Raw genomic sequence first — 26,980 nt, forward strand, 5'->3', positions numbered from 1 at the left:
TACAAGTATTTTTTAAAAAAGTGCATATTTTTAGTTCCTAGAAGAATATAAGTATTGAACTCAACCATAATATATATTCATATTTCTTAAACGAATGTACACGCTTTGCCCTGACTCATAACCCGACAAGCCAAATAAAATGCAAGGAAAAAAACGATTTCCCTACCTAAACAACTATGGAATACCAACAGTATGTGCGTTTACAAATGTTGACAATGTAGCTAGTTTCGCACGCCAAATGCAAATTAGTGTAACCCCCAACATGATCATCAATTTTTTGCTCTTTAGTTGCAGTGTTGACACCTTATTATGCATTGCATTCTGATGGATGTTTGAAATTCCTCAAAGTGACACCATTTCATCAACCAGAGTGTACATGGATCAAACTAGCTTGGTAGCATAAGAATACATGTATATTCCAAAGAGAGAATCCATGGAGCTCAAGTCAACATGGCTAAAAACAACACAATATCATCACAGAATTCCACTCCGAACACCCTGATTACCAAACATGGCACACAGGAAATGAACCCAAAAACAACAAGACGTGAGTTGCCGGATCATTCTACAACACGGATTGATCTGTCCATGCAATTACAAACAATTTCAACTAAACGAATGAATTGAATAAAAAATAAGCTTACAGAACTGAAAGCAGCACAAGGATGTCAGGCTATGAACAAAGGGATCTAATGAAACTGTGGATTCTGATGTGTAGGCCGCGTTAGAAGGTGCTGCTACTTTCGCTTGCAGAGATCGAGCTGCTCTCCGACTTCACAACCAGAGGCCCCTTTCCAATGTCCAAACCCTGCAGCCGTCCAAGAGAGTCTTGCTGCATTATATCTGGGAGAGTGTGTGGGTGGGACAGCATCTGGTGATTTGGCACATTGGGATGAGGTGGGTTGAACGATGGTGCCAACTGGGCACTACCCGGGTGTAGGGCTGTATTATGCTGGGAAAGCGGGAAGAATGAAGAGTTGTATGGGACATGTTGAAATCTCATGTTATATGTCTCACTGGAATTGGTCGTCTCACCAGTAGCAAGCTTAAGCCTCTCCAGCTCCTGCTTCAGTGCATCATTCAGAGCTGCAAAATATATCGGATTGACTGTTTAGAATGCACAAGTAGAACACAAAACTTCACATAATGCAAATTCCAGTAATTAATTTGTTCTATGTCAGCAAAATATAATTCCCACTATGTTTTATATAGTATAAGTCAATCTGGCTATGGCACAATATGTAAGTTGCAGTAAATTGAACACACGTATAGAAAAACTAAGGATATCAAATAGCAATTAGGTGAAGGGTATCGTGTCAAAGGACACTTGACTTCAAAAGATTTTGCAATTGACCATGTAGAATGACTTGAAATGGAAAAGGAAGGAAGTCCATCTTGAGTTAGAAAAAGGAATGAGTGAGGACTGAGAAAAATAGAATGACCTTCGATTATATATTGTCAAAAATATATTGCACTGCCTTATTATTGCTTCATGTTACAGGAAACTAAAAAAAAATCAAAGAGTCAAATAGACAGATAAATTGTGTTATATTCAATAAGGGGACCATGCTCACCATCACGCAGTTGAGCCTGCTGCTCCATGGCCTGCAACCTTATCTTGAGCTCTGCATTTTCTGCAGAAAGTCCAGTTGTGTCTCTCTGCAAGAGATTGAAGGCAATATATAAAGGTCACCCCCACCACTTAATAGAACAGTATAGCAAACCAGCAAACTATAAAACACTTCAACAGTCAACCATATAAAAATATAGCAATAACCAGAAGCTGACAGTCAAAGCTGACAATCAACATCAATTAAATCCACATACAGATCATCATCATATAATTCATCAAAATTTTCACAACACCAGAATTAATATAATGCAAGGGATGCTTAGACTGATCACAGCATGTGCAGTGTCCTAGACTCCTAGTCCATACAGCTACACAAGTTGTCAGAAGATACACAAGAAAACCATTAAGCTAGATGCAATTTGCAAAAGAGCTGCAATTTAATCAGTACCCTGTGATCAGGGGATAGATCCATGTTTTCTTAAAATGATTGCAAAGGAAAATGGTCACTTTGCTCCTGAAAGATACCACTTTCAGAAATAGCATGAACTTTAAACTTGACCTGATATCCATGAGATAACAGATAGACGGAAATGTACCTGAAATAGTGTGAGTTGTCAGATAGACGGAAATGTACCTGAAATAGTGTGAGTTGTGCTGAAAGGGTGGTGGCTTCAGTCTGAAGCGTTTGAACCTTCCGCTCAAGTTCTGTTATATAACGAGCCTTTCTTTCTTTTGATCTAGCCGCCGATTGTCTGTTAGCTAGAATTCTGCATGAAAATGAATACAAAATGTTAATGTAGACTTCAATGTCATTGGAAGAAATGATTACAGGAAAAGAACACAAAATCATGCATGGATCATTAGCCACAACCTGACTAATTCATTTATACCATCACTTCCTCTTTTCCAATATTAATTTAGAGGAAAATTGGATCAGGTCCCAAAGCAGATGGATAATACTACAAGTCTACAACAGCCAGCACATTCTACATTTCTACTAAGTAAAAGCAGGAGCTTTGTCTTGCTCAATTTAATACATGAATGAACTTTTTTCTACACATTTGTCGATCAATTATTTTTGTATCTGACTAAACTCTGAATGCAACATTTATCCACTATATATTTTGGACTGCCATTTTTACCTTTGCAAATCAAACAATTGGAATGTCTGAGAACCATAAAGATGAAAACTGGTAATGAACTAATGATGCAGTATAATTTTGAAGCATTAGAAATTTAACTGTGAATTGTGGATAACAAGTTATCAACTGCACAGTGCATAGTTTGGATAACATTATTTGTTATTAAGAAGATCCCTATAATTGGTGGCATGATTACAGCATGCGATTCTTAGAGATGAAAAGTCCAAATGCTTACAACATTATTCGCAATTTGCTATAAAAATTTCTACCAATAACGATCAGGAATTGGTCAGAGTTTCAAACATAGATATAATAGGCAAGCAAGATTAGAGCCTGAATAATTTCTCTGATCTGATTGGTAGCTTTCAATCGTTGTGCACTCCTACTGCCTTTCAATATCAATAAAGCCAGGTAGTTCTAATAATTTGCAATGACTCTCTAGTTGAATGTGCTTAATAATTTGCAATGACTCTCTAGTTGAATGTGCTTCATTTTCTCTAAGCCTCACCCAACAGGTTAGCATTTATCTATCATCTTTTAAAGTGTCGAAACTAGGCAATATAATCCTGGAAACCAGCAATCCAGCTTACATCTCAGCACTTCAGCATTAAATCCTCGAATTACAACCGGGAAATATAACCTTGCAGGTAAGAAATTAAGTGAACTCCGGTTACCTTTTTTCCGCCCACCCCCTTTTCCCAATCATTAGCAAAGGATCAGCACCCCAACACCCAGCAAAAGGTATAGAAAAGCACAAGCGTCACCCTCAGAGAAACAAACATTTATCCATAATCCCACCAACCAAACACTAAAGCACTACCACTAGTACCTTAACTCCCAACCCCCAACCAACCAATGCCATCTATCCATGCACAGTGCCCACAAAGGGGGAAAAAACAAGGAGCGGATGCGCATCTTTCCTTCAACCACCAGGCATTTCCATCAGAAAGCATGCACGCATGATTGTCCTCGACGCCTGAGCTAATTACTCGCCACCTCGGAGAACGAAAGGATTGATCTAGTATACGACCATTTCTCTAGCGACCAATCACTGGAGTAAGTCGATCACTAGGCGGCTGAGACCAGGCCTGCGCAACAATGCCGAGCAGTCGAGCACTGGTAGCTAAGGACAGGTATGGAGGGGGAGAGATCGATGAGGCGGCACCTCTTGGCGCGCTTGGGGTCGATGGCGGCAAGCTCGGCCAGCTGCTCGGGGCTCATGGCCTTCTTGGCCTCCATGACCTCGGCCAGCGACGCGGCGGCGTCCTTCCCCGTGCCGCCGCCGACGCCGGGGGAGAAGAAGAGGCCCGAGCCGTCGACAGAGCTGCTGTGGCGGTGCTTGGGGCGCGGCGGTGAGGATGTCTCCGCGGCGCGATCGCGGTCGCGGTCGGAGGGCCCCGAGGAGGAGATCTTCTCGATGTCCATGAAGGTGGAGAAGAGGTCGTCCTCGGAGCCGATCTCGTCGAAGCCGTCGCCGTCGGGGCCGCCGCCGCCGCCGAGGCCGAGGTCGTCCGGGAGGCGGAAGGCAACCTCAGATCTGGCCCGCCGGTGGTGCGCCCCGCGCGCGGCCGGCGCCGGCGGGGGCGGGAACGCCCTCCCCGGCGGATCGGCGGGCTCCGGCTGCTGCTGCTGCTGCATTGCGAGGCCGGCGCCGCCCCGCCCTCCCTCGCTGCCGCTCCACCGGCCTGTCCGCGCGGGGGTGTCCGCGGCGGAGGCTGGAGGAGGAAGGATGGATAGGCAGGCACGCAGGCTGCTGCTGCCGCCGTGTTTCGTGGTGCTTTCGGGTTTGGTTTGGTTTTTATGAGGTGGGGTGGGGTGGAGCAGCGCAGTGGAGTGGGATCTGGAGGGAGGGAGGGCTGTAGAGCCTAGAGGCTAGTATCGCCGTAGCAGCATGTGCGCGCCCACGGGCACGAGCGAAACAGGTCGCCTTCTTTCAGTGCGGCAGCGGGTCGGGTCCGTGCCGCGTGCACAACTAGCGTATGGCCCCTCTCCTGTTTTGCCCACGAGTCCATGATCAGTCGTGGCTAGCAACGGAACAGCTCCTTGCACTCACCAGTCACCACAGCCAGGTCCTCAAAGTGAACTACGTCAAATTGGAGAAGTTGGTTTTTATGTTTATAAAATTAAAATAGAAAAAGGTAAAACAGCACCTTGTATTTGAGAGGGAGAGTACATGTTTCTACAGAAGCGAGCCGACTTATATTAACTGCAAGAGAATAATACGTTAAAAGAACGCACATACTCTGTTTCCATTATAGTTATTCTGATTCTAAATATATAGATTTTATTATACATTTAAATATATATTTTATCTAGATAGTAGGAAAAATATATATCTAGAAAAATTAAAATAATTTATACTCTCTAGTTGTAGGCTTGTAGCTCCTTCACCGGAGAGAGTAGGCGAGTAGCTCACACAACATTCCGCTACGTAGCCGTGTGCCGGTGACGCGCACGCGCTCTTCTCTCGATCGAACGTCAAGAAATCCGGTGCCACCCAGAACCGCCTGCTCGATCGTGCGCGCGCTACGTGGCGCACATGAGGCTCGCCATGCACGGCGACACGTGCTAGTCGCGACGCCCCTCCCTTCCCACCCGTCGTCTCTATATCCACCGGCCTCGCACCGAAGAACGGTGCGGCAGACAAGCTGCTGACAAAGAGAGAGCAGAGGCGAGACGGGCAGACGGCGAGAGCAAAGCTAGCGCGAGCTTGGAAGTGATCGAGATCGACGAGGCGAGGCGATGGGTCGCGTGGCCGTGATGGTGGCGCCGCTGCTCTTCACGCTGCTGCTCCTCGTAGCGTCGCGGTGTGCAGCGGCGGCGCCGCCGCGCCATGGCAGCGAGTGGGGGTGGGAGGAGGGGGAGGGGGAATGGCGGCCGGAGGAGGAGAAGGAGAGGGAGGGCAAGGGCAAGGGCAAGGAGAGGGGGATGTTCGTGCTGGACCGGCTGGAGAAGGTGGTGGAGTCGGAGGGCGGGCAGGTGCGCGTGGTGCGCGGCCAGCCGTGGCCGCCGGCCGCCGTCGCGTGCCGCGAGGGGCTCATGCACATCGGCTTCATCACCATGGAGCCCAAGACGCTGTTCGTGCCGCAGTACCTCGACTCCAGCATCACCCTCTTCGTGCATCGAGGTGTCTATGAATCTCGCACGCAGTTTTTCACTCCTTTTTTTTTCCTGCGATTTAATCCTGTCTGTGTACTGAATCAAGAGCTGGATCCGTGGTGTTATGGTGAGCAGGGGAGGTGAAGGTTGGGTATGTTTACAAGGACGAGCTGGTGGAGAGGAAGCTCAAGATGGGCGACGTCCTCCACATCGACGCCGGCTCCACCTTCTACATGATCAACACCGGCAAAGGCCAGAGGCTGCAGATCATCTGCAGCATCGACGCCTCCGATAGCCTCGGCTTCGGACCTCCTTATCTGGTCTCCGTGTTACACTACATCTATCATCGTCTTCCCTTGCTTTTTCTTTTTTTGAAGAGAACATTATCATCTTACATCTTTCATATTTAGCACATCTCAAAATTGAAGTGAACTTGTACTTGCAATCCCCAAATCTCGCACTGATGAACCGTGATCCAATGCAGTCCTTCTTCCTCGGCGGCGCCGGGAACCCGGCGTCGGTGCTCGCTGGCTTCGAACCGAAGACGCTTGCCGTTGCCTTCAACGTGAGATAATAAATCCGAACAATTCACACCGTGCAACATGTATTGGCAATCTCCAACTGATGTGTGGCATAATTGCTTGCATGTCTTGTCTGTTGTCTCCATACTAGGCCACCTACGACGAGTTGGCAAGAGTCTTGCTGGCGCAAACCCGCGGCCCCATCGTGTACTACACCGCGGAGCCCGGGAGCGGCGGCGACGAGAAGCTTGGGCAGGGCAGCAACAGGCGCGATGCGCGGAGCAGGGGAGCGCGGCACGGTGAGGCCGGCGCGTGGAGGCCGGGGGGCAGGGGAGAGGAAGACGACGAGGTCGGCGACGATGCGCGGCCGGCGTGGTCGTGGAGGGAGCTGGTGAACCGGTTCGTCGGACTCGGTGGGTCGGGCGCCGCGGAGGCGAACAGGAAGGGCAAGAAGACGGGCGGCGCGCAGAAGCCGTTCAACCTCTACGACAGCAAGCCCGGGTTCCGGAACGCCTACGGCTGGACCATCGCCGTCGACAAGCACGGCTACGAGCCCCTCAAGCACTCCGACATCGGCGTCTACCTCGTCAATCTCACCGCCGTAAGAGCCCGAGATCAGCCTCGCTCGATCGGAGAAAAGAGAGACTTGATCGCAGCAAGCTTGATTAGCTGAAGCTGATGCGCGTGTGCGCGTGTTGCAGGGATCGATGCTGGCGCCGCACGTGAACCCTCGGGCGACGGAGTACGGCGTGGTTCTGGGCGGGGAGGGCACGATCCAGGTGGTGTTCCCGAACGGGTCGCTGGCGATGAGCGCGGCGGTGCGCGCGGGCGACGTGTTCTGGATCCCACGCTACTTCCCCTTCTGCCAAGTGGCGGCGCGGGACGGGCCGTTCGAGTTCTTCGGGTTCACGACCTCGGCGCGCCGCAACCGGCCGCAGTTCCTGGTGGGCGCCTCCTCGGTGCTCCGCAGGATGCTGGGGCCGGAGGTCGCCGCCGGGTTCGGCACCCGCGAGAAGGACTTCAGGGAGCTGGTGCGGGCGCAGGAGGAGGCCCTGATACTGCCGTCGTTCCCGGAGACGGGGAAGAGGGAGAAGCGCGGGGAGAAGGGGAAGGGGGAGGAGCATGGGAAGGGGAAGGGGAGGAGGGAGAGGGAGGAACCGCTGGTCATCGAGCAGGTGACCAAGGAGTAAATCTGCTCGAGGCTTTCATCGAGCAGACGATCGATCAGGTCGATCGATGCTCAACTCTGCTTCCTCCTTGAGTCCTCAAGAAGCATGTGCACCACGGATGCTGCTGCTAGACTCTGTTGTTGACCTGTGTCAGTCAGTGCTTGTGTTTTTTTCGTGGCGCTGTCTATAAATAAAGTGCTTTGTGGCGTTTACAGCTTCGAATGGATGGCAGAAAAAGAAAAAAAGAAAACTATGCGCGCAGGCATTGCATCCGACTTGTGGGCATTTCTGTGCTCAGTGAAGGTCGAGCAATGGAGGCATGCAGCTGAGCTAGGCAAATGCAGCTTGTGGTACCAGGATCCAGGACTCAGCCATGAAATCAAGGATGGAGAATGACAATCCACTTGAACCTTGGGTCGATCTGCTTATGCAAGTTATGAACAAGAAGTTACAAAAGCTCATACCTCGCCGCGCCGGCCAGGTACAGAATCCGAGCGACGCTGGTCGAAAATTCGATTGCCAATGCTCCCGGCCGGTCAATCCGATCAAGCAGCAGAAATGATTTACAGAAAAATTGCTACATTCCTGGTGTCTTCTCCCAAAAAATCGCCAAAATCCACGCACGCCAATGCAAGCCATCGGCTGTGCCTTTTTCCTCGTCGGAGAGTTATGCATCTGCACGCAGCTGGGAGCCGACGCCCGCCTCGTGGTGGCAGAGATGGTGTGATCCTGAGGTCGGGCAGCGGTCACTGCGGGACGCCCAGCCGGACGGGCTCCTCCTCCCTGGCGAGCTGCTTCCACGAGACCACCACGCCGCGCTTCACGGCGGCGGCGTACACGGCCATGGCGTCGGTCCACCGCCCCTGCCGGCCGAGCTCGCCCAGCAGCGCGTCGAACGCGTTCCGCCCCGGCACGAAGTCCCGCACGATCATCACCAGCACCAGCACCCGCAGCGCGTCGCGGGCCCGGGCCCGGTCGCACAGCGCGCGCACCACGTCCGTGTAGGCGCGCTTCCGCAGCGCGTACCCCCGGCGCACCATCTCCTCCAGCAGCGCCACGGCCGCGTCCACCTCGCCGCCGCGCGCCAGCGCCTGCGCCATCAGGCAGTACGTGTACGACACCGGCTCGTGCCCCGACGCCACCAGCTTCGCGAACACCTCCCGGGCGTCGCCCAGCGCAGAGACGTCCGTCGCGCACCGCCGGCACAGGCCCCGCGCCAGCGTGTCCAGCGCGCGCCCGTCCGCCTCGAACCCGGCGCGCTCCATCCGCTTGTACGTCTGCCACGCCGCTGCGGTCTCGCCCGCGCGCAGCAGCGCCGTCAGCACGATGCCGAAGCTGATCTTGTCCGGTGGGCAGCCGTCCTCGTCACCGCACATCCCCATGAGCAGCGCGAACGCCCTGAGCGGGTTCCCCTCCTTGCAGTGGCCGTTCAGGAGCGCGTTGTAGGTGAAGATCGTCGGCGAGAGGCCCATCCCGATGGCGTCGTGGAAGATGGCCGTGGCCTCCTCCGCCCGCCCGACCTTGCAGAACCCGTCGAGCACGATGGTGAAGGTGTAGATGTCCGGCGTCTTGCGCGAGTCCTTGAGCTTGTTGAGCAGGTCGAGCGCCTCCTCGAGCCGGCCGACGTAGCAGAGCCCGCCGACGAGGCTGTTGTAGGTGCGGATGGTGGGCTCGCACCCGAGAGCGCGCATCGCGTCGAACACCTCCATGGCCTTGGTGACGCGGCCGCGCTTGCAGAGGCAGCCCACGACGGCGGAGAACGTGGCGACGCTGGGGCGGAACCCGCGCGCCACCATCTCGTCGAGCGCGAGCTTGGCCTCGTCGGGCGCGCCCTGGCGGCAGAGGCACTGCACGGCGGTGGCGAAGGAGTGGGCGTCGGGTGCGACGGGCATGGCGCGGAACAGCGCGACGGCCGAGGCGTGGTCGCCCGCGCGCGCGAGCGCGGAGAGGATGTCGTTGTAGTCGGAGACGGTGAGCGCCGCGTCGTCGCGCTGCAGGAGGTCGAGCACCTTCACCCGCTCCTCCACGGGCAGCTCCATGATCCGCTTCGCGCAGTCGCGGGCGCAGAGACGCGACCTCTTGCCCCTCTCGTCGCTGCCCGGTCCGTCGGAGCGCGAATCGAGGACCTGCGGCGGTGCCGACTCTCCGTGGAGGGTGCCGTTGCCGTTGGACTGCAGAGCGCGGACAAGCTCCGCGTCGTGGTCCCGGGGCGGCGCCTTGCAGTGGCAAGCGAAGGAGGGAGACGCGCCGGGTCGAGGGAGGCAGGCGCTGCCATGGTGGGATGAGGACGGCAGGGTGGAGATGCGGTAGGATGGGGCCGGCGCGCGAGGGGACTCGGGGGCGGTAAGCTGGTGGGGCGGGGAGAGTGGGAAGGAGGAGTGGTGGTAGAGGGAAGCCATGGTGGATGGGCGTGTGCAGGAGGCGAGCCGAGGAGATGTGGTTGGGAAGCGAGAGGACGAGGGAGACGCTCAGTCGCGCACTCGTGCGACGCGAGGCGGCACCACGGGGCCCAGGATTGTCCTTCCAAATTCCAGGCCACGTTAACTATGGGCTCAGTGATATATTTTTTTGAGAGGAACCATGGGCTCAGTGATAAGGTGGGAAATGTGGACCCTGGGCCTTGATGATCTATGAGCTGGGCTCAAGACTGACTTGTTGGGCTGTCACGACCCTGGGCCTTGATGGCTTTCATGTGTTTTGTTGCGTTTTTTGGGCTCTAAGATTTCCGGCGCGTTTAAAGACTATGCATCTATCGGAAACTGGCCCTTACGCGTGTCGACTGCCGACATCATGATGAGTAATTCCATGAATAAAGGTTGGAAACATGCATTTCGAGGGTCATTTTAAAGACATAGTCCCAAAAATAGGAAGAACGTATATAAGAATATACATAAAAAATTACTTCGCTATCCCTAATTGTCGTCGATTACCTCTTCCTCACTATCCCTAATTGTCGTCGACGAGCCCGCCAGAAAAATTAGAGCTCAGGATTAGGGTTGAGGGTGTTTAAGGAAATTGTGTCACGCTTTTTTGACTCTGACATGCGAAGCTGAATTTCTTTTTGCTAATAAGGTTAATTGCCAACAAACACTCGCCACCTTGGTCAAATTTGCCTAAGGTTAGGTGTGAAGAGGACTGGACACCAAGCCACCAGCAAAGCTCCGTCTTCTTTCATGCTTTGCTTTGTTCTCCTGCAGTCCTTAACCAATCATGGACTACACGTCCTTTTGGTCCACCACTGCTGAAAGCAGCAAGGAAAGAGGGCCGCGCCCCTCCCAGGCACGAGAAGTTCAAAAATCCAATACGTTCCGGTAACTTTGCTCCTGTTAGTTTTTGCTTGGAATATTAGTGGCGAAGATAGTCACCGATAATGGCCATGTTTATTTGTTCAACCCGTTTGCTACTTTTGGCACATTCCTAATGGTACACAGCTGCACGAAGAAGCAGCACCCCCCGTGCCTGAGCCCTGAACAATCTGAACTTTGGATTGTCATGGGGCAATCATGGTTGAAGCCCCAACCGACGCAGCGCAGGACCCCCCCAGATTCTCCTAAAAGCACTTTGTTTCACTGGACCTGCCCTACCACTATCTGATTGACGATGGTCAAAAAGTGGTCATGGCTCATTGCCTCTTCCCTCCCCACTGCTTCTCCCGCCCTGGTTTTGGCTTCAAAAGTTCCCGGTGGGTGCCGAGCGAGTGAACACAGGGACAGAAGAACAGGGCCCAAAGCGTGCTGCCAAGGGCCAAGTGCAAGGCTGCCCTTTTGTGACCTGTCCTCCACCCAGTGGCGTTAGCAAAGCATGCGCCTGCACATGGCACCATCTCATGTTAAGACGACTTCAGAAGTGTTTCAGTCCTCAGGTCAGGCCTAACCTTATGCGCCCTCACCGAGTCACCGATTGCCATTCAGACAGAGCCAGGGATAACATGGAGAGCCGGGAATGCCCAGTTGCAAGGCGGCGTGCGTGCTTCCAGTCAGCAAACGGGCAAACCTTCCAGGACAGATTGCGCGACAGGGAGTCGGCTGGGCTCACGTATACGTTAGTCCGGTACATCACAGGGCTCTTGATTTGAGAGACAAAAAAGCAACCGGGAGCTGAGAGCATAATCCACAAGAGCACATTTAAAAAAAGGTAAAACACCAAGTGGTTGGGCGTTGGCTGGTGAAGAACATACTTGTAGGTCCTGGGGACCAAACAACTGCCAATATTTATGCTCACTGCAAAACACAGCTCCAGATGCAGTGCCAACTCCTGAATACTTCACTGTTTGTTTATGCACAGGCCATGCCTTGCCATGATACCCATGCCATTGTTTAATTAGGATCAGCTAATGCACTAGGAAACCTGACAAGTTATGCTGCGAGCTAATTGCAAGATTCAGTCAGATCAACAAACTTTGACCCCATGCATGCTGTTCGATAGCATGACTAGTTTATTCCTTGTACCATGGTTTTTAGAGTCCAGCAATGCAGGGGGGGGGGGGGGGGGAGTACATGCGAAAGAGACAGATGGATAATGTTGTACACTTGTACTAGCATTTTCAGTTCTTTGTACTTGTACAGTTGTACACATACACGCTACGGTTAGTCATCAGGGTGGGGTCACTGTGTGATTTGTCTGCATGATTCCAAGCAAGTCAGGTACTCAGGTAGATAGACAAACACACAAGATTTCTCTGACTGACTGGTACTTGCCATTGCGACTACCCAGTACTTGCCAGTTTGTTTGGTTTAGCAGTGCAATACAATAAAAAAACTGTCACAGGTAGTTGGATAGCAAAGACCCAAAATGCGGCAAGTTTCATAATAATATAGGAGAGCAGAGCACAGGCAAGCTGCACCAAATTGCATATAACCGAAGCTGAAATTACAGTGATCTTGCAAAGAAGCCACCAGGACTGATGTGAGAGGATCCACACCATACACCTTACTGATGAGGATCTAAGTCAAACACATCAACACCCCGGGAGGCCGTGAAACTATTGCACACGTTACATAATTCCCTAACCATCAAAAGACTAGCTAGACGCTTCACAATTCGTTCTTATCATCTAAGCACACTAGATAGAATAGAACTCCCTCCATCTTTCATCATCTGATTAGTTACCAAGCACAGAAGGATCTCAAAAAATAAAAACCAACAAACTGGGAGACAATGTAGGTAGGGCTTTAACCTAATTCGGTCTCTGGGCTATCCTGGGGGCATCTGATCAGCTCCAAGATGTTCACCACCTCGCTCATGTCCGGCCTGTTAGAAGGAACCTGAGAAGTACAGACCAAACCAAGTTTTATGATAGGAACAGCCTCCTCCAGTGGAAATTTCCCGCAGAGCCTCTCATCAACGCACTCTTCCACCTTTCCTTCATCCAAAGCAGCCCTTACCACATCGCACAGCACAATCACATCGTCTTCCACGTACTCCACTGGTGTCCTCCCTGTTAGGATCTCAAGAATAAGAACGCCAAATCCGTACACATCACATTTCTCTGTGATCTTCACTGTTCTGCATGCAAACTCCGGAGCCATGTAACCAAGTGCACTCTGTACCTTGCTGCTTAAGACATAACGGTCAAGCATTGGAAGTAGCTTTGCCAACCCATAATCTCCCACCTTAGCCTCGCCTGATCCATCGAGCAGAATATTGCTTGATTTCAGATTGTAGTGGATAATATCATGCCTGTGGAGATGGGCCAGGCTTCTTGCTATACCAAGAACTGTATCAAATCTTTCCTTCCAGGACAGGCAATTTGTGGTGGATGACTCATGCAATTGCTTGTGCAAGTTACCCCCAGATACAAACTCGTAAATAAGAAGCTGAAGTGACGGTGTCCAGTAATATCCTTTGAGTGCGACGAGGTTGCGATGGCGAAGCTTGCCCAGCATCTTCACTTCTCTCTCAAATTCAACTTGAGACTTAACCAAGCTTGACACAGTGAGCTTCTTGATGGCAACAGGTTGCCCATCTCGAAGAGTGGTCTTGTAGACAGTGCCAAAACCACCACGCCCGAGCTCGCAGTCCTTGTTCAAAAGAGCATGGGTACTGGCACTGAACTCTGGATTTCCTCCTCCAAACATGACAAGCTTGCCTGCGTTTACATCAGTTGTGGGAGACTGGCTGAGATAACCATCTGAGAGTTCCAAGACTGCAGCAGAATGAGATCCAGGGGTACGCACTCGAAAGTTGAGAACAGTAATGGTAATGACACCGACAGCAATCAGAGCAGCTGCACCAATTGCAACAAGGGCTGATATGCTCAGTATGGCTTTCTTGTGATGGAGGCCACCATCAGGCACAGGTTCGGTTGGTGATATTGGATCGGAAGAGGTGTTTGGGTTCAGCACTATTGGTTTTGGTAGCACACCAGTACAAGAAGAGTTAAGCTTTGCGCCACAAAGGCCAGGGTTGTCTGACACAGATGATAGGGGGATTGTGTCAAAAAAGCTACCAGGAGGGAGATCCCCAGAGAGCTGGTTATGTGAAATATTGAACTGCTGCAGGTGGGGGAGGTTAGAGAGCTGCTTTGGTAGACCACCAGTGAGCCTGTTCCGTGAAAGATCAACAATCTCAAGACTGCTAATGTTGGCTATAGTTTCTGGAATTGCTCCTGTCAGATTGTTATGTGAAAGATTCCTGCAAGAGATAGTAGTCGAGTGTACATCAGAAAATAAGAAGGTTTATAACATGTAAAAGCTCCAAACATTTGCCTACACACTGGATTGAATCAGAAAGAGGTCCTTAAACTTACAGTGAAGCAAGCGCAGAGCAATTGCCAATCTGAGCCGGGATATTGCTGGTGAGGAAGTTCTTCCCTAGCCTCAACTCCTTCAATGACTCTCCTCCAATGGCAGCTGGAATGCTCCCATTTAGCCGGTTGGCAGTCAAATCAAGAACCTCCAGTGACTTCATCTCCAAAATGCTGGCTGGAATACTTCCAGACATTGAGTTCCATGACATGTTCAACGACTGCAAGTTCTGCAGCTTCGAGATTTCCGATGGAATAACTCCAGAAAAGGCATTGTTCGACAAGTCTACTCCTTGAAGCACTGAAGAAACATTCATAGGCAATGTTACCTCCCCACTCAATGTGTTCTGTGACACTGACACCCATTGAACGCCAGAAGCAAAGACCCAGCTAGGCAGTCCACCTGTAAGAGAATTCCAGCTGACATCAACATGCATTAGGCTCTTGCATCCACCAATTGATTCAGGTAAGGCGCCAGTGAACCCATTTCCTGACAACCTCAACTCCCTCAATGACATCAACCCACCAATAGAGCCCGGAATCTCACCGGAGAGCTTGTTCCCTGACAAATCCAGCACCTCCAGGCTTGCCATTTCTCCAAACCATGTTGGAACACTCCCAGTGAACTCATTTGAGCTCAGGTCAAGGTATGTGCAGGTGGAGAGCCGCCGCAGGGACTCTGGTAAATTGCCGGCCAGTGAGTTGGACCCAAGATCAACTGACCTCAGCAACGGGCAGTCCCCAATGTCGTCCGGGAGGCTACCAGTGAGACGGTTGCCTCGCAGGTTCAGCTCCCGAAGGTTGAACATCCTGCTGATACCGATCGGCAGGTCGCCAGTGACGGCATTGCCGGAGATGTCCAGCGTGCGCAGCGCGTTCAGGGACCAAATGTCGCTCGGCAGCGCGCCGGCCAGGCGGTTGGAGGACAGGTTGAGCGACGCGAGCGTGGCGCACGCGCCGACGTCCTGCGGGATGTCGCCGGAGAAGGCGTTGCCGGCGAGCGAGACGTCGCGGAGGGCGCGGCACCGGCCGAAGAGCCCCTCCGGGATGGGCCCCGTGAAGGCGTTGGCGCTGAGGTCCAGCGTCTGGAGCGCCGGGAGGCGGGCGAGCTCGGCGGGGACGTCGCCGGAGAGATTGTTGTGGGCGAGGGAGAGCGACTGGAGCGCCTCGAGGCGGAGGAGGCCCCTGCCGAGCTTGCCGGAGAGGCCGAAGCCGGCGAGGGAGAGCGCCGAGACGCGGCCGGTGCGGGGCTCGCAGGTGACGCCGTCCCAGGCGCAGGGCCGCTCGTCGTCCTCGCTCCACGTCGCGAGGCGGCCCTCCGGGTCCGACACGTCGGCCTTGAAGACGATCAGCCCCAGCACGTCGTCGTTCAGCCCGCCCCCCGCCGCGCCGCCCTTGGCGCCCGCCACCGCCAGGAGGGCGGCGAGGTGGGCGAGAACCAGCAGCGCGAGAGGCCGCATTGGTGCGACTCCACGGCACGAACAGCCGCAAGAAAGGGAGGGGTTTTTTTCCTCACTTTTCTGGCCGTCGAATTGCAAGAGGCGGCCCAGTTGTTCCGAGAAACGCCGCGCGCAGGCGATTGGGAGGGAAGGGAGGAGCTTCCAGGGATGGGGTCTGCTCAAATCTGCAGGTGACGGCCTCCGAGCTTCCAATGGCGCCTTCTTCTCCCCTGCAGATTTCAAAGAGAAGAACAGCACGAGTGCCAGTGATTGAACTGTCACGAAATGGATTTCGGGAAATCGCCCCGTTTAGTAGCGTAGGAAGTAGACGAGTACCTGCCGAGCCGGGTGCACCCGTCTACGTCGCCGCCGCCGCCATCTCGTCGGAGAACGCCATGGAAAAGAGAAAGGGAGAGGGAGGGAGGGAGGGAGGGGAGGGAGCAGCGGGGAGTGGGCTGAGCTGGAGAGCTGGGACTGGAGGGCGCGACTGAGAAAAAGAGCACGAGCGAAGCGGGGGAGGGCGGGGGCGAAGGAAGCTGCACCAGGGCAGGAGGGACCGGAGCTCATCGGACGGCGAGGAACAGGTCCGCCGCAGGACCGAGGGCTGGGATGAGCCGCGGGGACGGTGGCTCCGGCTAAAAGGGCGGCGGCGCGCACGGGATGGGCCGGGTGCATGGGCCGAGAGGGCGTCCGTGCGCCGCTGGTTCCTCCTCGAAACTCGCGCGGGTGCTGGAGAGCCCGGGGCTGCTCGGTTCGACCGAGGCGGAGGTAGGTGGACCGGCCGTGGACTCGTCGTCGTCGGGGCTTTTGAGGCGAGCGTGGTGCCTCTGTGGCCTGTGCTTTGCTGCGTCGGTTTTTCGTTTTTTTTTGTTTGGTATAGGTAGAGCCGTAGAGGCAGAGCCGGCGCAGAGGGTGTGACACTGTGGATCTGAATTCCATTCCGGGCTTGCAATCGTGTGTATGTGGAATCACATTTTTTTTCTAGATTCCACAGTAAGAAATGCAACCAGCTGTGCTCAGTTCATGTTGAACCGTAAAATTTAGTCCTATTTGGTACAAGATCTTTTCTAGATTTTGCAAAAGTTACTACTTCCTCCATTTCGAATGTAGTTTATTTTGATTTTTCTAAATTTATAGAATTTGTTATGCTCTAGATATAATGTATATCTAAGTTCGTATTAAAATATATGAATATAGAAAAATCAAAACGAACTATATTTTAAAATTGAGGAAGTATGTTTTAGGAAGCTCCTTTTTAGATGTAGTATCTACTGTAATTAGAATGTGAGCCTCTTGCAGTTTTCGCGCTGTAAGCATAAATAATAGCGGCATGTTTGAAACGCAACGGTTTTCTACCGAATATAATTCAGCTTTGTGACCTAGCTCGACAAGGCACAAGCCTTGGCTTGCAATGGTCCCATGCTATTCATACGCGCACGCTCCGGGCTATATTTTGGTCACGGGAACCTGTCTGCTATGATCCGTCGGTGATGGGATTCTTCCCGCCCGCTATGATCCACGGGTGAAAGAATTCTTCACGGGCCGTGCACGCCATGAGACGGCGAGCACGTAGCGCTAGCGCATCTGGGCGCGCCAGCCGCCAGCCATTCGTTGGTAGCACCCGCCACTCCGGCCTTCTGACGCCCTGCGCCACAGCACTAGGCGAGGGAGCCAGCAGCACCTGCACGGTGCACCGTTCCAGCCTCCCCCGGCGCTGTCCGAACCGTGCAAACGCAGAGCTGGAGCACACGCGGGCGGCGACCGGAGTCAGCAGGGGAACGCTGCCTTAACAGCGAGCCCGCGCCCTCGAACGCCGGCCGGCGGCCGCTCCCTGCCGTGCCAGGCTGCCCGCCGGTCCACGGGCGGGGCGCGCGCCACATGAAATTTTCCCGGATCTGCCCGCCCGGCCCGGCGGCATGGCAGCTCGGCCGCGCGCCGCGCGCCGAGAAAGGAAGAACGCCGGGGAGGGGCAGCGCAGGCTCGCGGTAGAACCGCACGCGCGCAACCGCGTGGCGGGCGGGAATGGAATTGATCTGATGGCCGCTGAGCCCCGTCCGCCCAGCCCCGGCTGCTCCCGCAGGACAGGGGGATCGGAGGAGGGAGCCATCAGGGCGTCTTGATTGCCGCCATCAATACGCATTCATTGCGCCCCCGCCGTGCATGCGTGGCCTGTGGACGCTGTGGGCCCGTCGTCGCTGTCCCTCCGCCGTCCGCGTGCCCGTCGTCGCTGTCCCTTCGCCTCTCTCCCGCCAGTCCACGGTTGTTGCAGCAGCCAGCAGGCATGCTCGCAGCGGCAGGCCGGCAGCGAGGTCCGAGCAGAGCAGTAACGACTGTGACGGCGAGGGGAGAGGGCCGGCGTGGGGCCTGCCTACCGGCAGGCAGGAAGGATCAATGCAATTCAAGGAAGAAGGTGTTGCGCGGGGCCACCTAGCACGTACTAGCCTTGTAAAGCTGCCCTGGCGTATGCCCATCCATGAACGGTCGAATCTCCGCTTTCACGGCCTGTCAGGTAGTGAACTTGAAACTAACTGTACTTGTCCGGAATTCATTCATGTGGCCCAAACGGAGTTTCACCGTCGTTGAATTTTGTTCGTGGAGTTTATCGTGGCTGGATCATCAGGATCGCACTTGGAGGTTGGAGCTCCACGGCTCATGAGTATGTCCGGCCATCTGATCCGACATGGGATGATGGCCTGGCCCTCTTATCTTTCGAAATAATCCTGGCCCTCTTACCAGAACCCAAATACTACTACTTTACATCTGCTTAGATCTCCAAGCCGCTCATTGCCCATGATTATCCATGCAGACGAGCATGATGGCCGTGCTAATCTAAGGTTTTCCTTTCTCCACGATCATCTGCAGTTCAGAGATCTGCAAGATCGATGCTGCGTTCGCGTGATCGTGATCGATCACGGGCACGCTCTCTCGAAAGCCTCACTCTCACCAATGAGCGGAGTGGCCCTTCAGCTGGTACACGGTGGCCTCGGGGCAACTGAAATGACCTGAAAACCAATTCACAGGCTAAAAACTGGGTGCGTTTTGGCATAGCTGAGCTAGCTGAAAGCCGAGTGCCAGATCGCAGCACATGCATCGCCCTGAACCATGAACAGGTCTAGACGTAGCCGCTGCTGCCTTGAGTCGGATGCTGTCCGTATCCGCACCCTGCAGAGTGCAGATGAGCAGGCTGCATCGAGAGTTCGGGACTCACGGCTACCTCCTGCCTAGAGTAGCTCCCTAGAGAGTCATGCCAAGCCTGAAAAGAAGGGAGCCCACTGAATTTTCAGCAGCAATTTGCCAGCACCAGCACTTGGAAAGAATTGATCTGGGGGGTTAGCAGTTCCACCCTGACCAATCGTAGCAGCTGCGAGCATCTCAAAGCAAGAATGCATGGCATGGCAGCAGCATAAAAAAGCGCAGAAGGAATCGATCGAGCAGCCTCCCTCGAAAGAAAGGAAGGAATATCACGATGCCCCCACGGTATCATGGCTGCCCGTGCTTTTCTAAGGAAAAGCCGCAACACGCGCGCCCTTCTTTTGTTGCTTCTCTTTCGCTCCCCCTTTGACGCACCTGCCTGCACGCTGCAGTCCTAGCAGAGCAACGCACTGGTTCAGCACGCAGTGCTCCTTTTCATGCCCTTCCCTTTTGAGTAGAGCACGGAGAATCTCACAGTTGCCTAAGCTTGCAGTCCCTTCATAATCTGTATCTACCATAACCATGCAAATAATACGGCAATACGCAGCGCACCAAAAGCAGACAATTCTTTTCGACCGGTTCCAACAGCAACTGTAAAATACTGATCCGTAATCACAGATACAGATACGTAAAACCAATGCTTTGGAGCATTGGTACATATATATAACGCTTGAAGCCGTGTAGGCCCAAGCTTTATTCAGGTAATGGCAAGAGAATCTATAGTTTGAACAACAGTATTTACACAGTGTAGACATGTATGAAACGCGGTAACACGAGTTCACACAAGTTTGGAGAAAAAACTAAAGGTGACCGAGGGCTAAACTATGATGGTATCATCCCCTATGCTGTTCATCCTGTGTCGTAAAAGAGGTGCACAACAATGTGTCTCTTAGAATCATACATGGTACGGCAAATATTCCGCACACAACCTGTATCTTCACGCCTAGTTGACCTCTGCAAAGTCTGATGTCCACCGGCGCGGCAGCACAGGTGAAATGTTGCACGCTCCTCCTATGCTGCTCCAGAAAAGGAGAGCCGTTTCAAATATCATCCGCATGCGTGACATGATGCTGTTGGTTTGCTCCTTCTTGGTTATCCAGGGGCATGTACTGAGCCATGATGGCGCGGATCTCCGAATCCATGTAGCTCTGATGGCAAATAATAAAGCAGATTTGGTTCAGGCAGGAACTAAATGTATCGCTATCATAGTAATAACTAGCAAATCAAGTCCAACATGTGACCGCTTGCAAGTAAAGACCAAAGGGTAGAGAGGAGATTGAGAGATGCGTAGTTGCTTTACCCTCAGCCTGTATTTGTACACCGCGTATGCTCCAACCCCAGCAAAAACAAGTCCGAAGAAGATAACCCAGAGGAAGCTCCAGCCAACAGTTGCGGTAGTTCCCTCTTTGCCTGTATGGCGTTTAGACTTTAGAAAATGGTACAAGACTAGTAAAAAAAATGTGAAATGAATAGCTGTCCACTTTACTTGCGCAACACATCTTCGATTTTAATAGTACATATAAAATTATTTATACACATGTTCATCAGTTACTGAAAAAGTGAAGTCCACCACTAAGAGTGACACTAGAGGAAAAGAAGACCTAAGAACTGATAATGACCAGAACACAACTATATCCATTTAGGTAGGTCCACAAATTCCATCGATAAAACTGTGATGATTACATGCTGTTTGACGTAAAGCAATATCAAAAGATAAAGGATCTTATTAAAAAAAACAGGAAGAAACTTTAAAGAGGCAAGAACCCATATAACGTTGATGAAAGCATACGTGCTCCCCACTTCACTAGTATCAACTTAAGACTGAAGCGGAACTTTTGTAGACAAAGATACATTTACAGTTCCCAGGAATATATAGTTCCAGTGATCTCACTAATAATAGCTTTGTTAGGATGATCACACAGTAAGGCTAAAGTACAAGATTATGCAACATCAAATTATTTTTTTTGAAATAATCACTATTCATTAATCTACTAGTGCATAATTGGGTGGTATTTCAGAAACTAAAGTGACGACTGAGAAACAGCGAATTTCTTGCATTCTTTAAATGGAAAGATCAATCATCTCAAACAAAAGAAAGCATTTTGCAAGTGTGTTGCTTCTCATCACTTAAATAGGTGCTTGCAAGGGAAATATGAAGAGACAAAATCAATGGCTATAAAAGAGTTCAGGTCAGCTACTCACTGATGCAAGTGTCATGCTCTCTCATGTACAGCATTTTCTCATCACCACAGCTGCACTCGTAGCTTCCCCATGTATTCTTGCAGCTGCAACCCTTGCACTGACAGAAACGTTTCTCTTGGCATTCATCAATATCTGCAGCAAATAGGTAGATTAAATATATCGCTGAAAAGTTTTAAATACTCTGAAATTTCAAAAATCAGGATTATAGAACCATGCTCATAGGGTGAATTTTACTGCAACTCCAAGTAAGAGATTATCTTCTCAAACAGTACCAGTCTTGGATAAATGTAAAGTGCAAAACAATAAGGGTAATCAATGTTAAATGCGACTGGGATGGTGATGTAGGGTGTGACATGGATAATGGATGCAACTGTTGATCATATAACTTCTAGGTGTCTGCTGGATCAGTTTGTGTGGTGTTGGATCAGAGATGTGTCGAAATGGCACCAAAAAACAACACAGTTGGGAGGATTATGAGTTGAATTTTCTGGGGTCTGGGGTCACTAGGGTGGATAGTCTTCTATTGTGATTGCAAAGGAGGCTGGTAGCAACTCTGATCGAGAAACCTTCATTTTACGGTATCTTCTGCCATAGGATCATACCACGCTTTTCTGATATTACCGTAATTGGATTTGCTCATGGTTGGTTGAGTCACACCTGGAGTTTTCTTATCTGTGTCCCTGGGATTTTAAAACTTTGCCATGAACTCAGCGTGTCGGTTGTAAAGATATTGCCTTTGATCCAATATAAAAATCAATTTATGCCCCAATATACAAATCAATTTATGCCATTTAGAATAATGTTGTATTCAAGGCTGTAAAAATCTAGTTTCTTAATGATACCTTCACAACTTTTTACTCCATCACCCTTGAAACCTGCTGGACATTTACACCCTTCAGATACTTCGTTCTGCAGAATTCCACATTTAGATTTTACACTGTCAAGAAACTGGAAAGCAAAAACTAATGTCTCAAGAGAACATCTACTTACTGAGCAGGCAGAGATTGTCTTCCCATCTCTAGTTTCCTGCCAGCACCCTCCATTACTGATCTCACACCTACCAATACCAGAAGCTGACCATGGCAAATGTCAATGAAACCTTTACTATCAACTATCATAAATCTGATAAAAGATGCTATTGTGCAAAAGTACAATGCTACATAGTAACGCAAACAACATTAATTTACAACAACCTCCATTCTGTTTTGGTTATTCTCTTAGAATGTGTGTGTGGTCAACATTTGAAAACTTGAACCACTGGTGTACAAGCATTTAGATTTGTTATATGAAAATAGTATTGTGGTTTTTTCATCAAAATTGTTTTCATACTATCCATTTATCAATAATATCTTAACATGGAAAAAAGCAAATGAATTGGAGACCATGCAATGTCCAAAATGACAAGAAAGAAAATCAAGGTAATAATTACTCTTAACTGATCATAAAAAATCCATTATAGAAATAACTTAATGTCATTGTAGGGCTAGAACTAAATCATAGAGTACCTTCACAATGGGTATATCCATCACCAACAAATTTTACACCTTTCACAATAGGGCACTCACAAACACGCCCACGGAAGGTATCCTGCATTTTTCATATAAGGCAATTAAAACCTGATACCAAATAAAACTTGAGAAAGAAGACAAGGTGAACTGTCAGCAGCATGTGTCTCACTAAAAAGAAGTACCTTGCATGCAGTAACATTATTAGCCTTGTGCAGCCAGCAACCACCATTGTTGTCCAAACACTCATTTGTTTGAATGTCTAAATGAAATAAATTGAGGGAAAGGGGAAAAAAAAAGTAAATATCACATCAGATAAGATCTTAGGAGACACTTCTGCAGTAAGAAAAAGGGGGCTTACATACCTTCGCTCAAACAAATAGCAGGCTCAGATGTCTCCTCGAATCCTGAACAGATTGCTTTCAGGACAGCAACTTTGTCCAACTTACCTGAAGGGGCAAAAAACCAAAATGTGATACACTGACAATTTGAACCTGAAAGACGGTGCTACAAAATAGTGGCAGACCTCTGTATTGCCTGTTGTTGATGACAAGGGTCGGCAGTATTGTGACATCTCCTCTTTTACCATGACCAATCTATACAGTAAAAGAATAGAGCTACTAAATATACCATAAATTGATGCAAAAATGCAGCCACGTAGTGCTGGTTAACAAACATGCCACTATTTATGAATACGGTCATACCTGAGCATCTTGTTCCGCCTTTAGAATTTCATTCTCCTCATCAGCGTCAGGATCCCCAACACACTTGTTTACCTTCTCAACGTCCAATCCTGTAACGAGGTTTCACATTAGATACTTACTTGACAGTAACTTAGTCGTTATATGTTACTAACAAACAATAAAAAATAGAGAATTAGTAAATTAACAAGTGAGATACATGAAATCAGTGCCAAATAGACCTACCAAGTGACTTGATAACATCACTGGCACAGTCATGTGTGTATTTCTTATCCTTCATCGGGCACCTAAGTGCAAAGTCATGCACATAATCCCACCACAACCATGGCTTGCCAGTCTCATTAGCAATTTTGAATACACAAATTTGATGTAGATTTTGAACCACAACATCTTTTCCATCATATCCTTGGCTAAAATCCTGCTCTGGGTCTGGTGCACAATATCTCCCGTGATTGATGCACTGTGATTTGCATTGCTTGCTCGTGACAAAAGCTTCTGGACAATACCATGTAATATAATGTGGAGTAAACTGGGTGTAACCCTTTTTCTCAAGAACTTGTGCAGTTCCTCTGAAGTTCTTCACGAAGTCCATTTGCATATCACATTTAGGACCACATTCATCATTACTGTTTGTCCAGAATTCATACTCTACACGCTCATCGGGGTGAGGAAGAGATTCTCTCCAGTCCAGAAGAACGCTAAGCATGTCACCTGCTTCTGCAGATTTCTTAAGTTGATCCCCCAATTTCTTTGTTATAAGCACTGAGGGAATAGTGATGTTTTCTAGGTGTTCTTTGCCTTCTTCTGGGTTGTCCATTGTGATTAAAGGTTCTGACTTGTCATCAACAACAAGAACTGCAGCAGCTCCAGCATTTTGGGCATTCCATGCCTTGATGGTGAAAAAGCATTCTGTTCAAAATAGAATAGACTAGAGAATTAGAATAAGCTTTTCCAATCATGGTTGAAAATTCCAGTAATGTGTAGCAGAACTTTTAAGCACGCAGATCTATTAGTACTTTAATGTTTTGCACTTTTGCACCAAGAGCAATATCATCAATATTTTTATCTAACAACCGGAGAATATAATGATTTTCCTTGATCAATTCTGCCTTATATGCCATATGGAGCCCTCCTAAAAGGATGAATAGGTTGTGAAACAGAAAAGTCTATACTATCATATGGAGAACATGTGAATCCTATTCCAACTTTAATGTGAAAATATATGCAGTTATATTTTCTGATTAAACATATAATATGAACCTTATTTTGCTATTGCAGCTCCGCATGGCACCAGTTTGAAGATGTGCTTTGTACAGAATTTTGTCATTTATCTCTGGTTCTGACACCATAGGAACCATAGCTAAACAAAGGTTCAAATAATATCAACGCAACGCGCTAAAATGTGACAAATAATCAGGTATCTGCTGATAATTAGTAATCATACAAATCAAGCATGCCTTCAAGTTTGCCGCAAACGGAAATAAACCATAAAGATAGTTGTCAAAACTATTTAAGCTAAACTGTCAAACCATACAAATTGACATCTTAACTCCTTTTCAATGAATATCAAATTTACTGAGTTGCCAGTTCTGTATTCCACAATTAGTTCAAATGATCTACTCCCCGGATGCGAACTAAAGCAATTCCTCTATAAGAGTAGAAGTGATATAGGTGTTGAATCGAATCAATAGGTGGATAGCCACTGCCCACAGGAACAGGATCATATATAGCATCAAACCTATGCCGCATGCCTACATCCAACGGAATAGAATAGAAGCCAAAAATAGAAAGCCACGCAGCACCTCCTCAGCAAGTAGGGTAACTGATCAGTAATTAATGCCAAGTAGAGCTAGACTGAGTGAAACACGATATAAGGCTATCCTCTATAATTCGGTTCACTAATTTGACCAACCAGCCAGATGTAGGAGTATTTCCAAATGAACAGCTGGACAGCCAAATAAAGAGTTTAAGAACATGAAACGACCGGGCGCGCCGCGACAGAATTGAATCGTAGCAAAAAAAAAAGGGGGGGGGGGGCAAAGGCACAATAATCTCCATCACCTCCGCGGTCGAGGAGGACGAAGTTGGGGCGGCCCCCGGCTTTCTTGGGCTTGAAGGAGATGTCGAACTGGTCGAAGCTCTGGCACCCCTTCCGGTTGGTCCTGGGGTACTCAACCCAGCCGTGCAGCGTGCCCCCGTACTGCGGCACCCCGAAGTTCCCGATGGCGCACTCGTACTTGCCCTTGAGCTCGTCGGGGGACGTCACCTGGATGCTGTTCTTCTCCACCACGAACCTCCCCGCCGCCGCGTCCGCCAAGGCCAACGCCAGCACTACCAGCAGCGCCCGCCACGCCGGCCCCCTCATCCTGCCCCGATCACCTCAGAGCACCGCCCTCCCTCGGAATCTCACCACCCCACCCGGAGGAGCTCCTGACTTTATAAAAGCCCGAAACCCCGTGGAGGCCCGGCCGAAAATTCCGATTCCCTGGCAGGACTCGTGCGGGACGGAGGGGAACCGGCGCCGGGAAGATCGACCGATCCAACGCGAGGCGGCGGAGGTTTCCACGATGCGCAGGCAGAGCAGCGCGGATCTGTAGGCCTATAGAAAGACCCCCGCCGGCCCGAGCGAGGAAGCCAATTGGAGGCTGCCGGCGAGATCCAGCCGAGGCCGATCGGATGCTGCTTGCTGGGGATGGGTGGAGACGGAGGCGTTGGACGACCTGGAACGCCTCCCGCGCGGTGAAGTCGTCGGCTGCTCTGCTCGGCGTGCTCGCCCCCGTCCAAGTCAAGTCCAACCAACCCCCCGGCTGCGAACAAAGTTAACCGAACCACGCGGCACGGAAGGGTGTCAGTGACCGCCCGCGGCCGTTGGATCGGGCACTGGTGGGCCCGGGCGCCGGACTCGTGGCCGCCCTCGTGCGTCCGTGCATGGTGGGACACGGCGCGAGCTCGGGGATCGCGTGGGTCAGAGAAGAGGGGTGGTTAGATTTGGTTTTCCTAGTAGTCTTAATTAGCCTCGAGATCTGGCCTGCAGGTCAACATCTCGATGCTACCCAATTGCTCACGGATGATAATATTTTCAAGGAAAACTTTCGTGATCGAGCCCTATTTTTGTCTAACCAGTTTGGCGGATTCGGTATGGAGCTGCGCCTGGTACCAGGAGACAATACGTAGAGTCATTTCAAAACAGAAAAAGCCCTTGGATTTGTTTAAAAATTTTGCATAGGGCACTTTGAATTGTTTACGCAAGTTTAGACGCCTACTAGTAGTAGGGTGGAGGTCAAGAAAGACCGGCCGCGGCCGCCAAACAAGAGGGGATTATATTACCGGCAGTATTTTTAACTTTTTACTGCTGCATAGCGCAGCAGCTTTGATTGCTTTGCTTCATGGGGAAGGAAAGTAGAAAACGAAGCTTGGAGTTCCGTGGCTCCAAGCTCAGGAACTAGCGTTTTAAATTTCCTTTCAACCTCGTCCTCAACTGTGTCGATAAGAACGGGTCGCTGTTGGAGTGTCCGTGTCACCAAACGAAGCGAGAGATCACCTCCGTCAATGAGATGCAGGCAAAAGAAAAATAAATCTCTCAGAGCCACGCGAAACACGCACCGGCTTCCAGACAGTGCAGCCTGCTGAGTCCGTGGCCCATCCTAAGATTTGACGGCCCATCGTCCGCCGCGAGGGAACAGAGAGCGTCG

At 50.6% G+C, this 26,980-nt stretch overlaps 5 protein-coding genes across 6 annotated transcripts; 1 reads left to right on the top strand and 4 right to left on the bottom strand.

Annotated features, from left to right (window-relative positions):
• Nucleotides 1–377: 377 nt before the first annotated feature.
• On the bottom strand, nt 378–4,531 carry LOC112875829 (transcription factor RF2b). The gene is made up of 4 exons (XM_025939823.1): nt 3,881–4,531; nt 2,208–2,340; nt 1,575–1,659; nt 378–1,086 (listed from the first exon to the last, which is right to left on the bottom strand). The coding sequence occupies exons 1-4, from the start codon at nt 4,351–4,353 to the stop codon at nt 725–727; spliced, it is 1,053 nt and encodes a 350-aa protein (XP_025795608.1). The 5' UTR covers nt 4,354–4,531; the 3' UTR covers nt 378–724.
• An 860-nt stretch (nt 4,532–5,391) lies between these two features.
• LOC112872997 (vicilin-like seed storage protein At2g28490) lies at nt 5,392–7,769 on the top strand. Its single transcript, XM_025936028.1, has 5 exons — nt 5,392–5,842; nt 5,950–6,134; nt 6,299–6,379; nt 6,487–6,936; nt 7,037–7,769. Exons 1-5 carry the CDS (start codon nt 5,458–5,460, stop codon nt 7,523–7,525), a joined length of 1,590 nt encoding a protein of 529 aa, XP_025791813.1. The 5' UTR covers nt 5,392–5,457; the 3' UTR covers nt 7,526–7,769.
• Nucleotides 7,770–7,890: 121 nt separating this feature from the next.
• LOC112872995 (pentatricopeptide repeat-containing protein At5g41170, mitochondrial-like) lies at nt 7,891–10,015 on the bottom strand. The gene has a single exon (XM_025936027.1). The coding sequence runs from the start codon at nt 9,901–9,903 to the stop codon at nt 8,251–8,253; it is 1,653 nt and encodes a 550-aa protein (XP_025791812.1). The 5' UTR covers nt 9,904–10,015; the 3' UTR covers nt 7,891–8,250.
• Nucleotides 10,016–12,305: 2,290 nt separating this feature from the next.
• Nucleotides 12,306–16,141, bottom strand: LOC112873496 (probable LRR receptor-like serine/threonine-protein kinase IRK). 2 transcript variants are annotated; one of them, XM_025936455.1, is made up of 4 exons: nt 16,025–16,141; nt 14,797–15,918; nt 14,253–14,652; nt 12,306–14,137 (listed from the first exon to the last, which is right to left on the bottom strand). In XM_025936455.1, exons 2-4 carry the CDS (start codon nt 15,707–15,709, stop codon nt 12,676–12,678), a joined length of 2,775 nt encoding a protein of 924 aa, XP_025792240.1. In that variant the 5' UTR covers nt 15,710–15,918; nt 16,025–16,141; the 3' UTR covers nt 12,306–12,675. The 2 variants fall into 2 exon arrangements, with proteins under 2 accessions (XP_025792240.1, XP_025792239.1); XM_025936454.1 differs by having other exon boundaries at nt 14,253–15,918.
• A 3,399-nt stretch (nt 16,142–19,540) lies between these two features.
• On the bottom strand, nt 19,541–26,099 carry LOC112874227 (vacuolar-sorting receptor 1-like). Its single transcript, XM_025937433.1, has 12 exons — nt 25,350–26,099; nt 23,514–24,197; nt 23,292–23,380; nt 23,114–23,183; nt 22,953–23,036; nt 22,773–22,849; nt 22,588–22,669; nt 22,073–22,155; nt 21,925–21,991; nt 21,083–21,214; nt 20,181–20,290; nt 19,541–20,028 (listed from the first exon to the last, which is right to left on the bottom strand). The coding sequence occupies exons 1-12, from the start codon at nt 25,651–25,653 to the stop codon at nt 19,921–19,923; spliced, it is 1,890 nt and encodes a 629-aa protein (XP_025793218.1). The 5' UTR covers nt 25,654–26,099; the 3' UTR covers nt 19,541–19,920.
• Nucleotides 26,100–26,980: the final 881 nt, after the last annotated feature.

This window comes from Panicum hallii, chromosome 9 (genome assembly GCF_002211085.1).
Source record: "Panicum hallii strain FIL2 chromosome 9, PHallii_v3.1, whole genome shotgun sequence".
Taxonomy (NCBI): Eukaryota; Viridiplantae; Streptophyta; class Magnoliopsida; order Poales; family Poaceae; genus Panicum; species Panicum hallii.

Excerpts from the sequence above, each read along its gene's own strand:
- LOC112875829 (XM_025939823.1), bottom strand. The coding sequence starts at position 4,353 with ATGCAGCAGCAGCAGCAGCCGGAGCCCGCCGATCCGCCGGGGAGGGCG. Across the intron at positions 2,341-3,880 it reads GACCCCAAGCGCGCCAAGAG|AATTCTAGCTAACAGACAAT; the intron begins GTGCCGCCTCAT and ends ATTTTCATGCAG. Across the intron at positions 1,660-2,207 it reads CACAACTCACACTATTTCAG|AGAGACACAACTGGACTTTC; the intron begins GTACATTTCCGT and ends AATCTCTTGCAG.
- LOC112872997 (XM_025936028.1), top strand. The coding sequence starts at position 5,458 with ATGGGTCGCGTGGCCGTGATGGTGGCGCCGCTGCTCTTCACGCTGCTG. Across the intron at positions 6,135-6,298 it reads GCTTCGGACCTCCTTATCTG|TCCTTCTTCCTCGGCGGCGC; the intron begins GTCTCCGTGTTA and ends GATCCAATGCAG. Across the intron at positions 6,380-6,486 it reads CGCTTGCCGTTGCCTTCAAC|GCCACCTACGACGAGTTGGC; the intron begins GTGAGATAATAA and ends TCTCCATACTAG.
- LOC112872995 (XM_025936027.1), bottom strand. The coding sequence starts at position 9,903 with ATGGCTTCCCTCTACCACCACTCCTCCTTCCCACTCTCCCCGCCCCAC.
- LOC112873496 (XM_025936454.1), bottom strand. The coding sequence starts at position 15,709 with ATGCGGCCTCTCGCGCTGCTGGTTCTCGCCCACCTCGCCGCCCTCCTG. Across the intron at positions 14,138-14,252 it reads TGCTCTGCGCTTGCTTCACT|GAATCTTTCACATAACAATC; the intron begins GTAAGTTTAAGG and ends TATCTCTTGCAG.
- LOC112874227 (XM_025937433.1), bottom strand. The coding sequence starts at position 25,653 with ATGAGGGGGCCGGCGTGGCGGGCGCTGCTGGTAGTGCTGGCGTTGGCC. Across the intron at positions 23,381-23,513 it reads TGATGTTATCAAGTCACTTG|GATTGGACGTTGAGAAGGTA; the intron begins GTAGGTCTATTT and ends ACCTCGTTACAG. Across the intron at positions 23,037-23,113 it reads CAACAACAGGCAATACAGAG|GTAAGTTGGACAAAGTTGCT; the intron begins GTCTGCCACTAT and ends TTGCCCCTTCAG.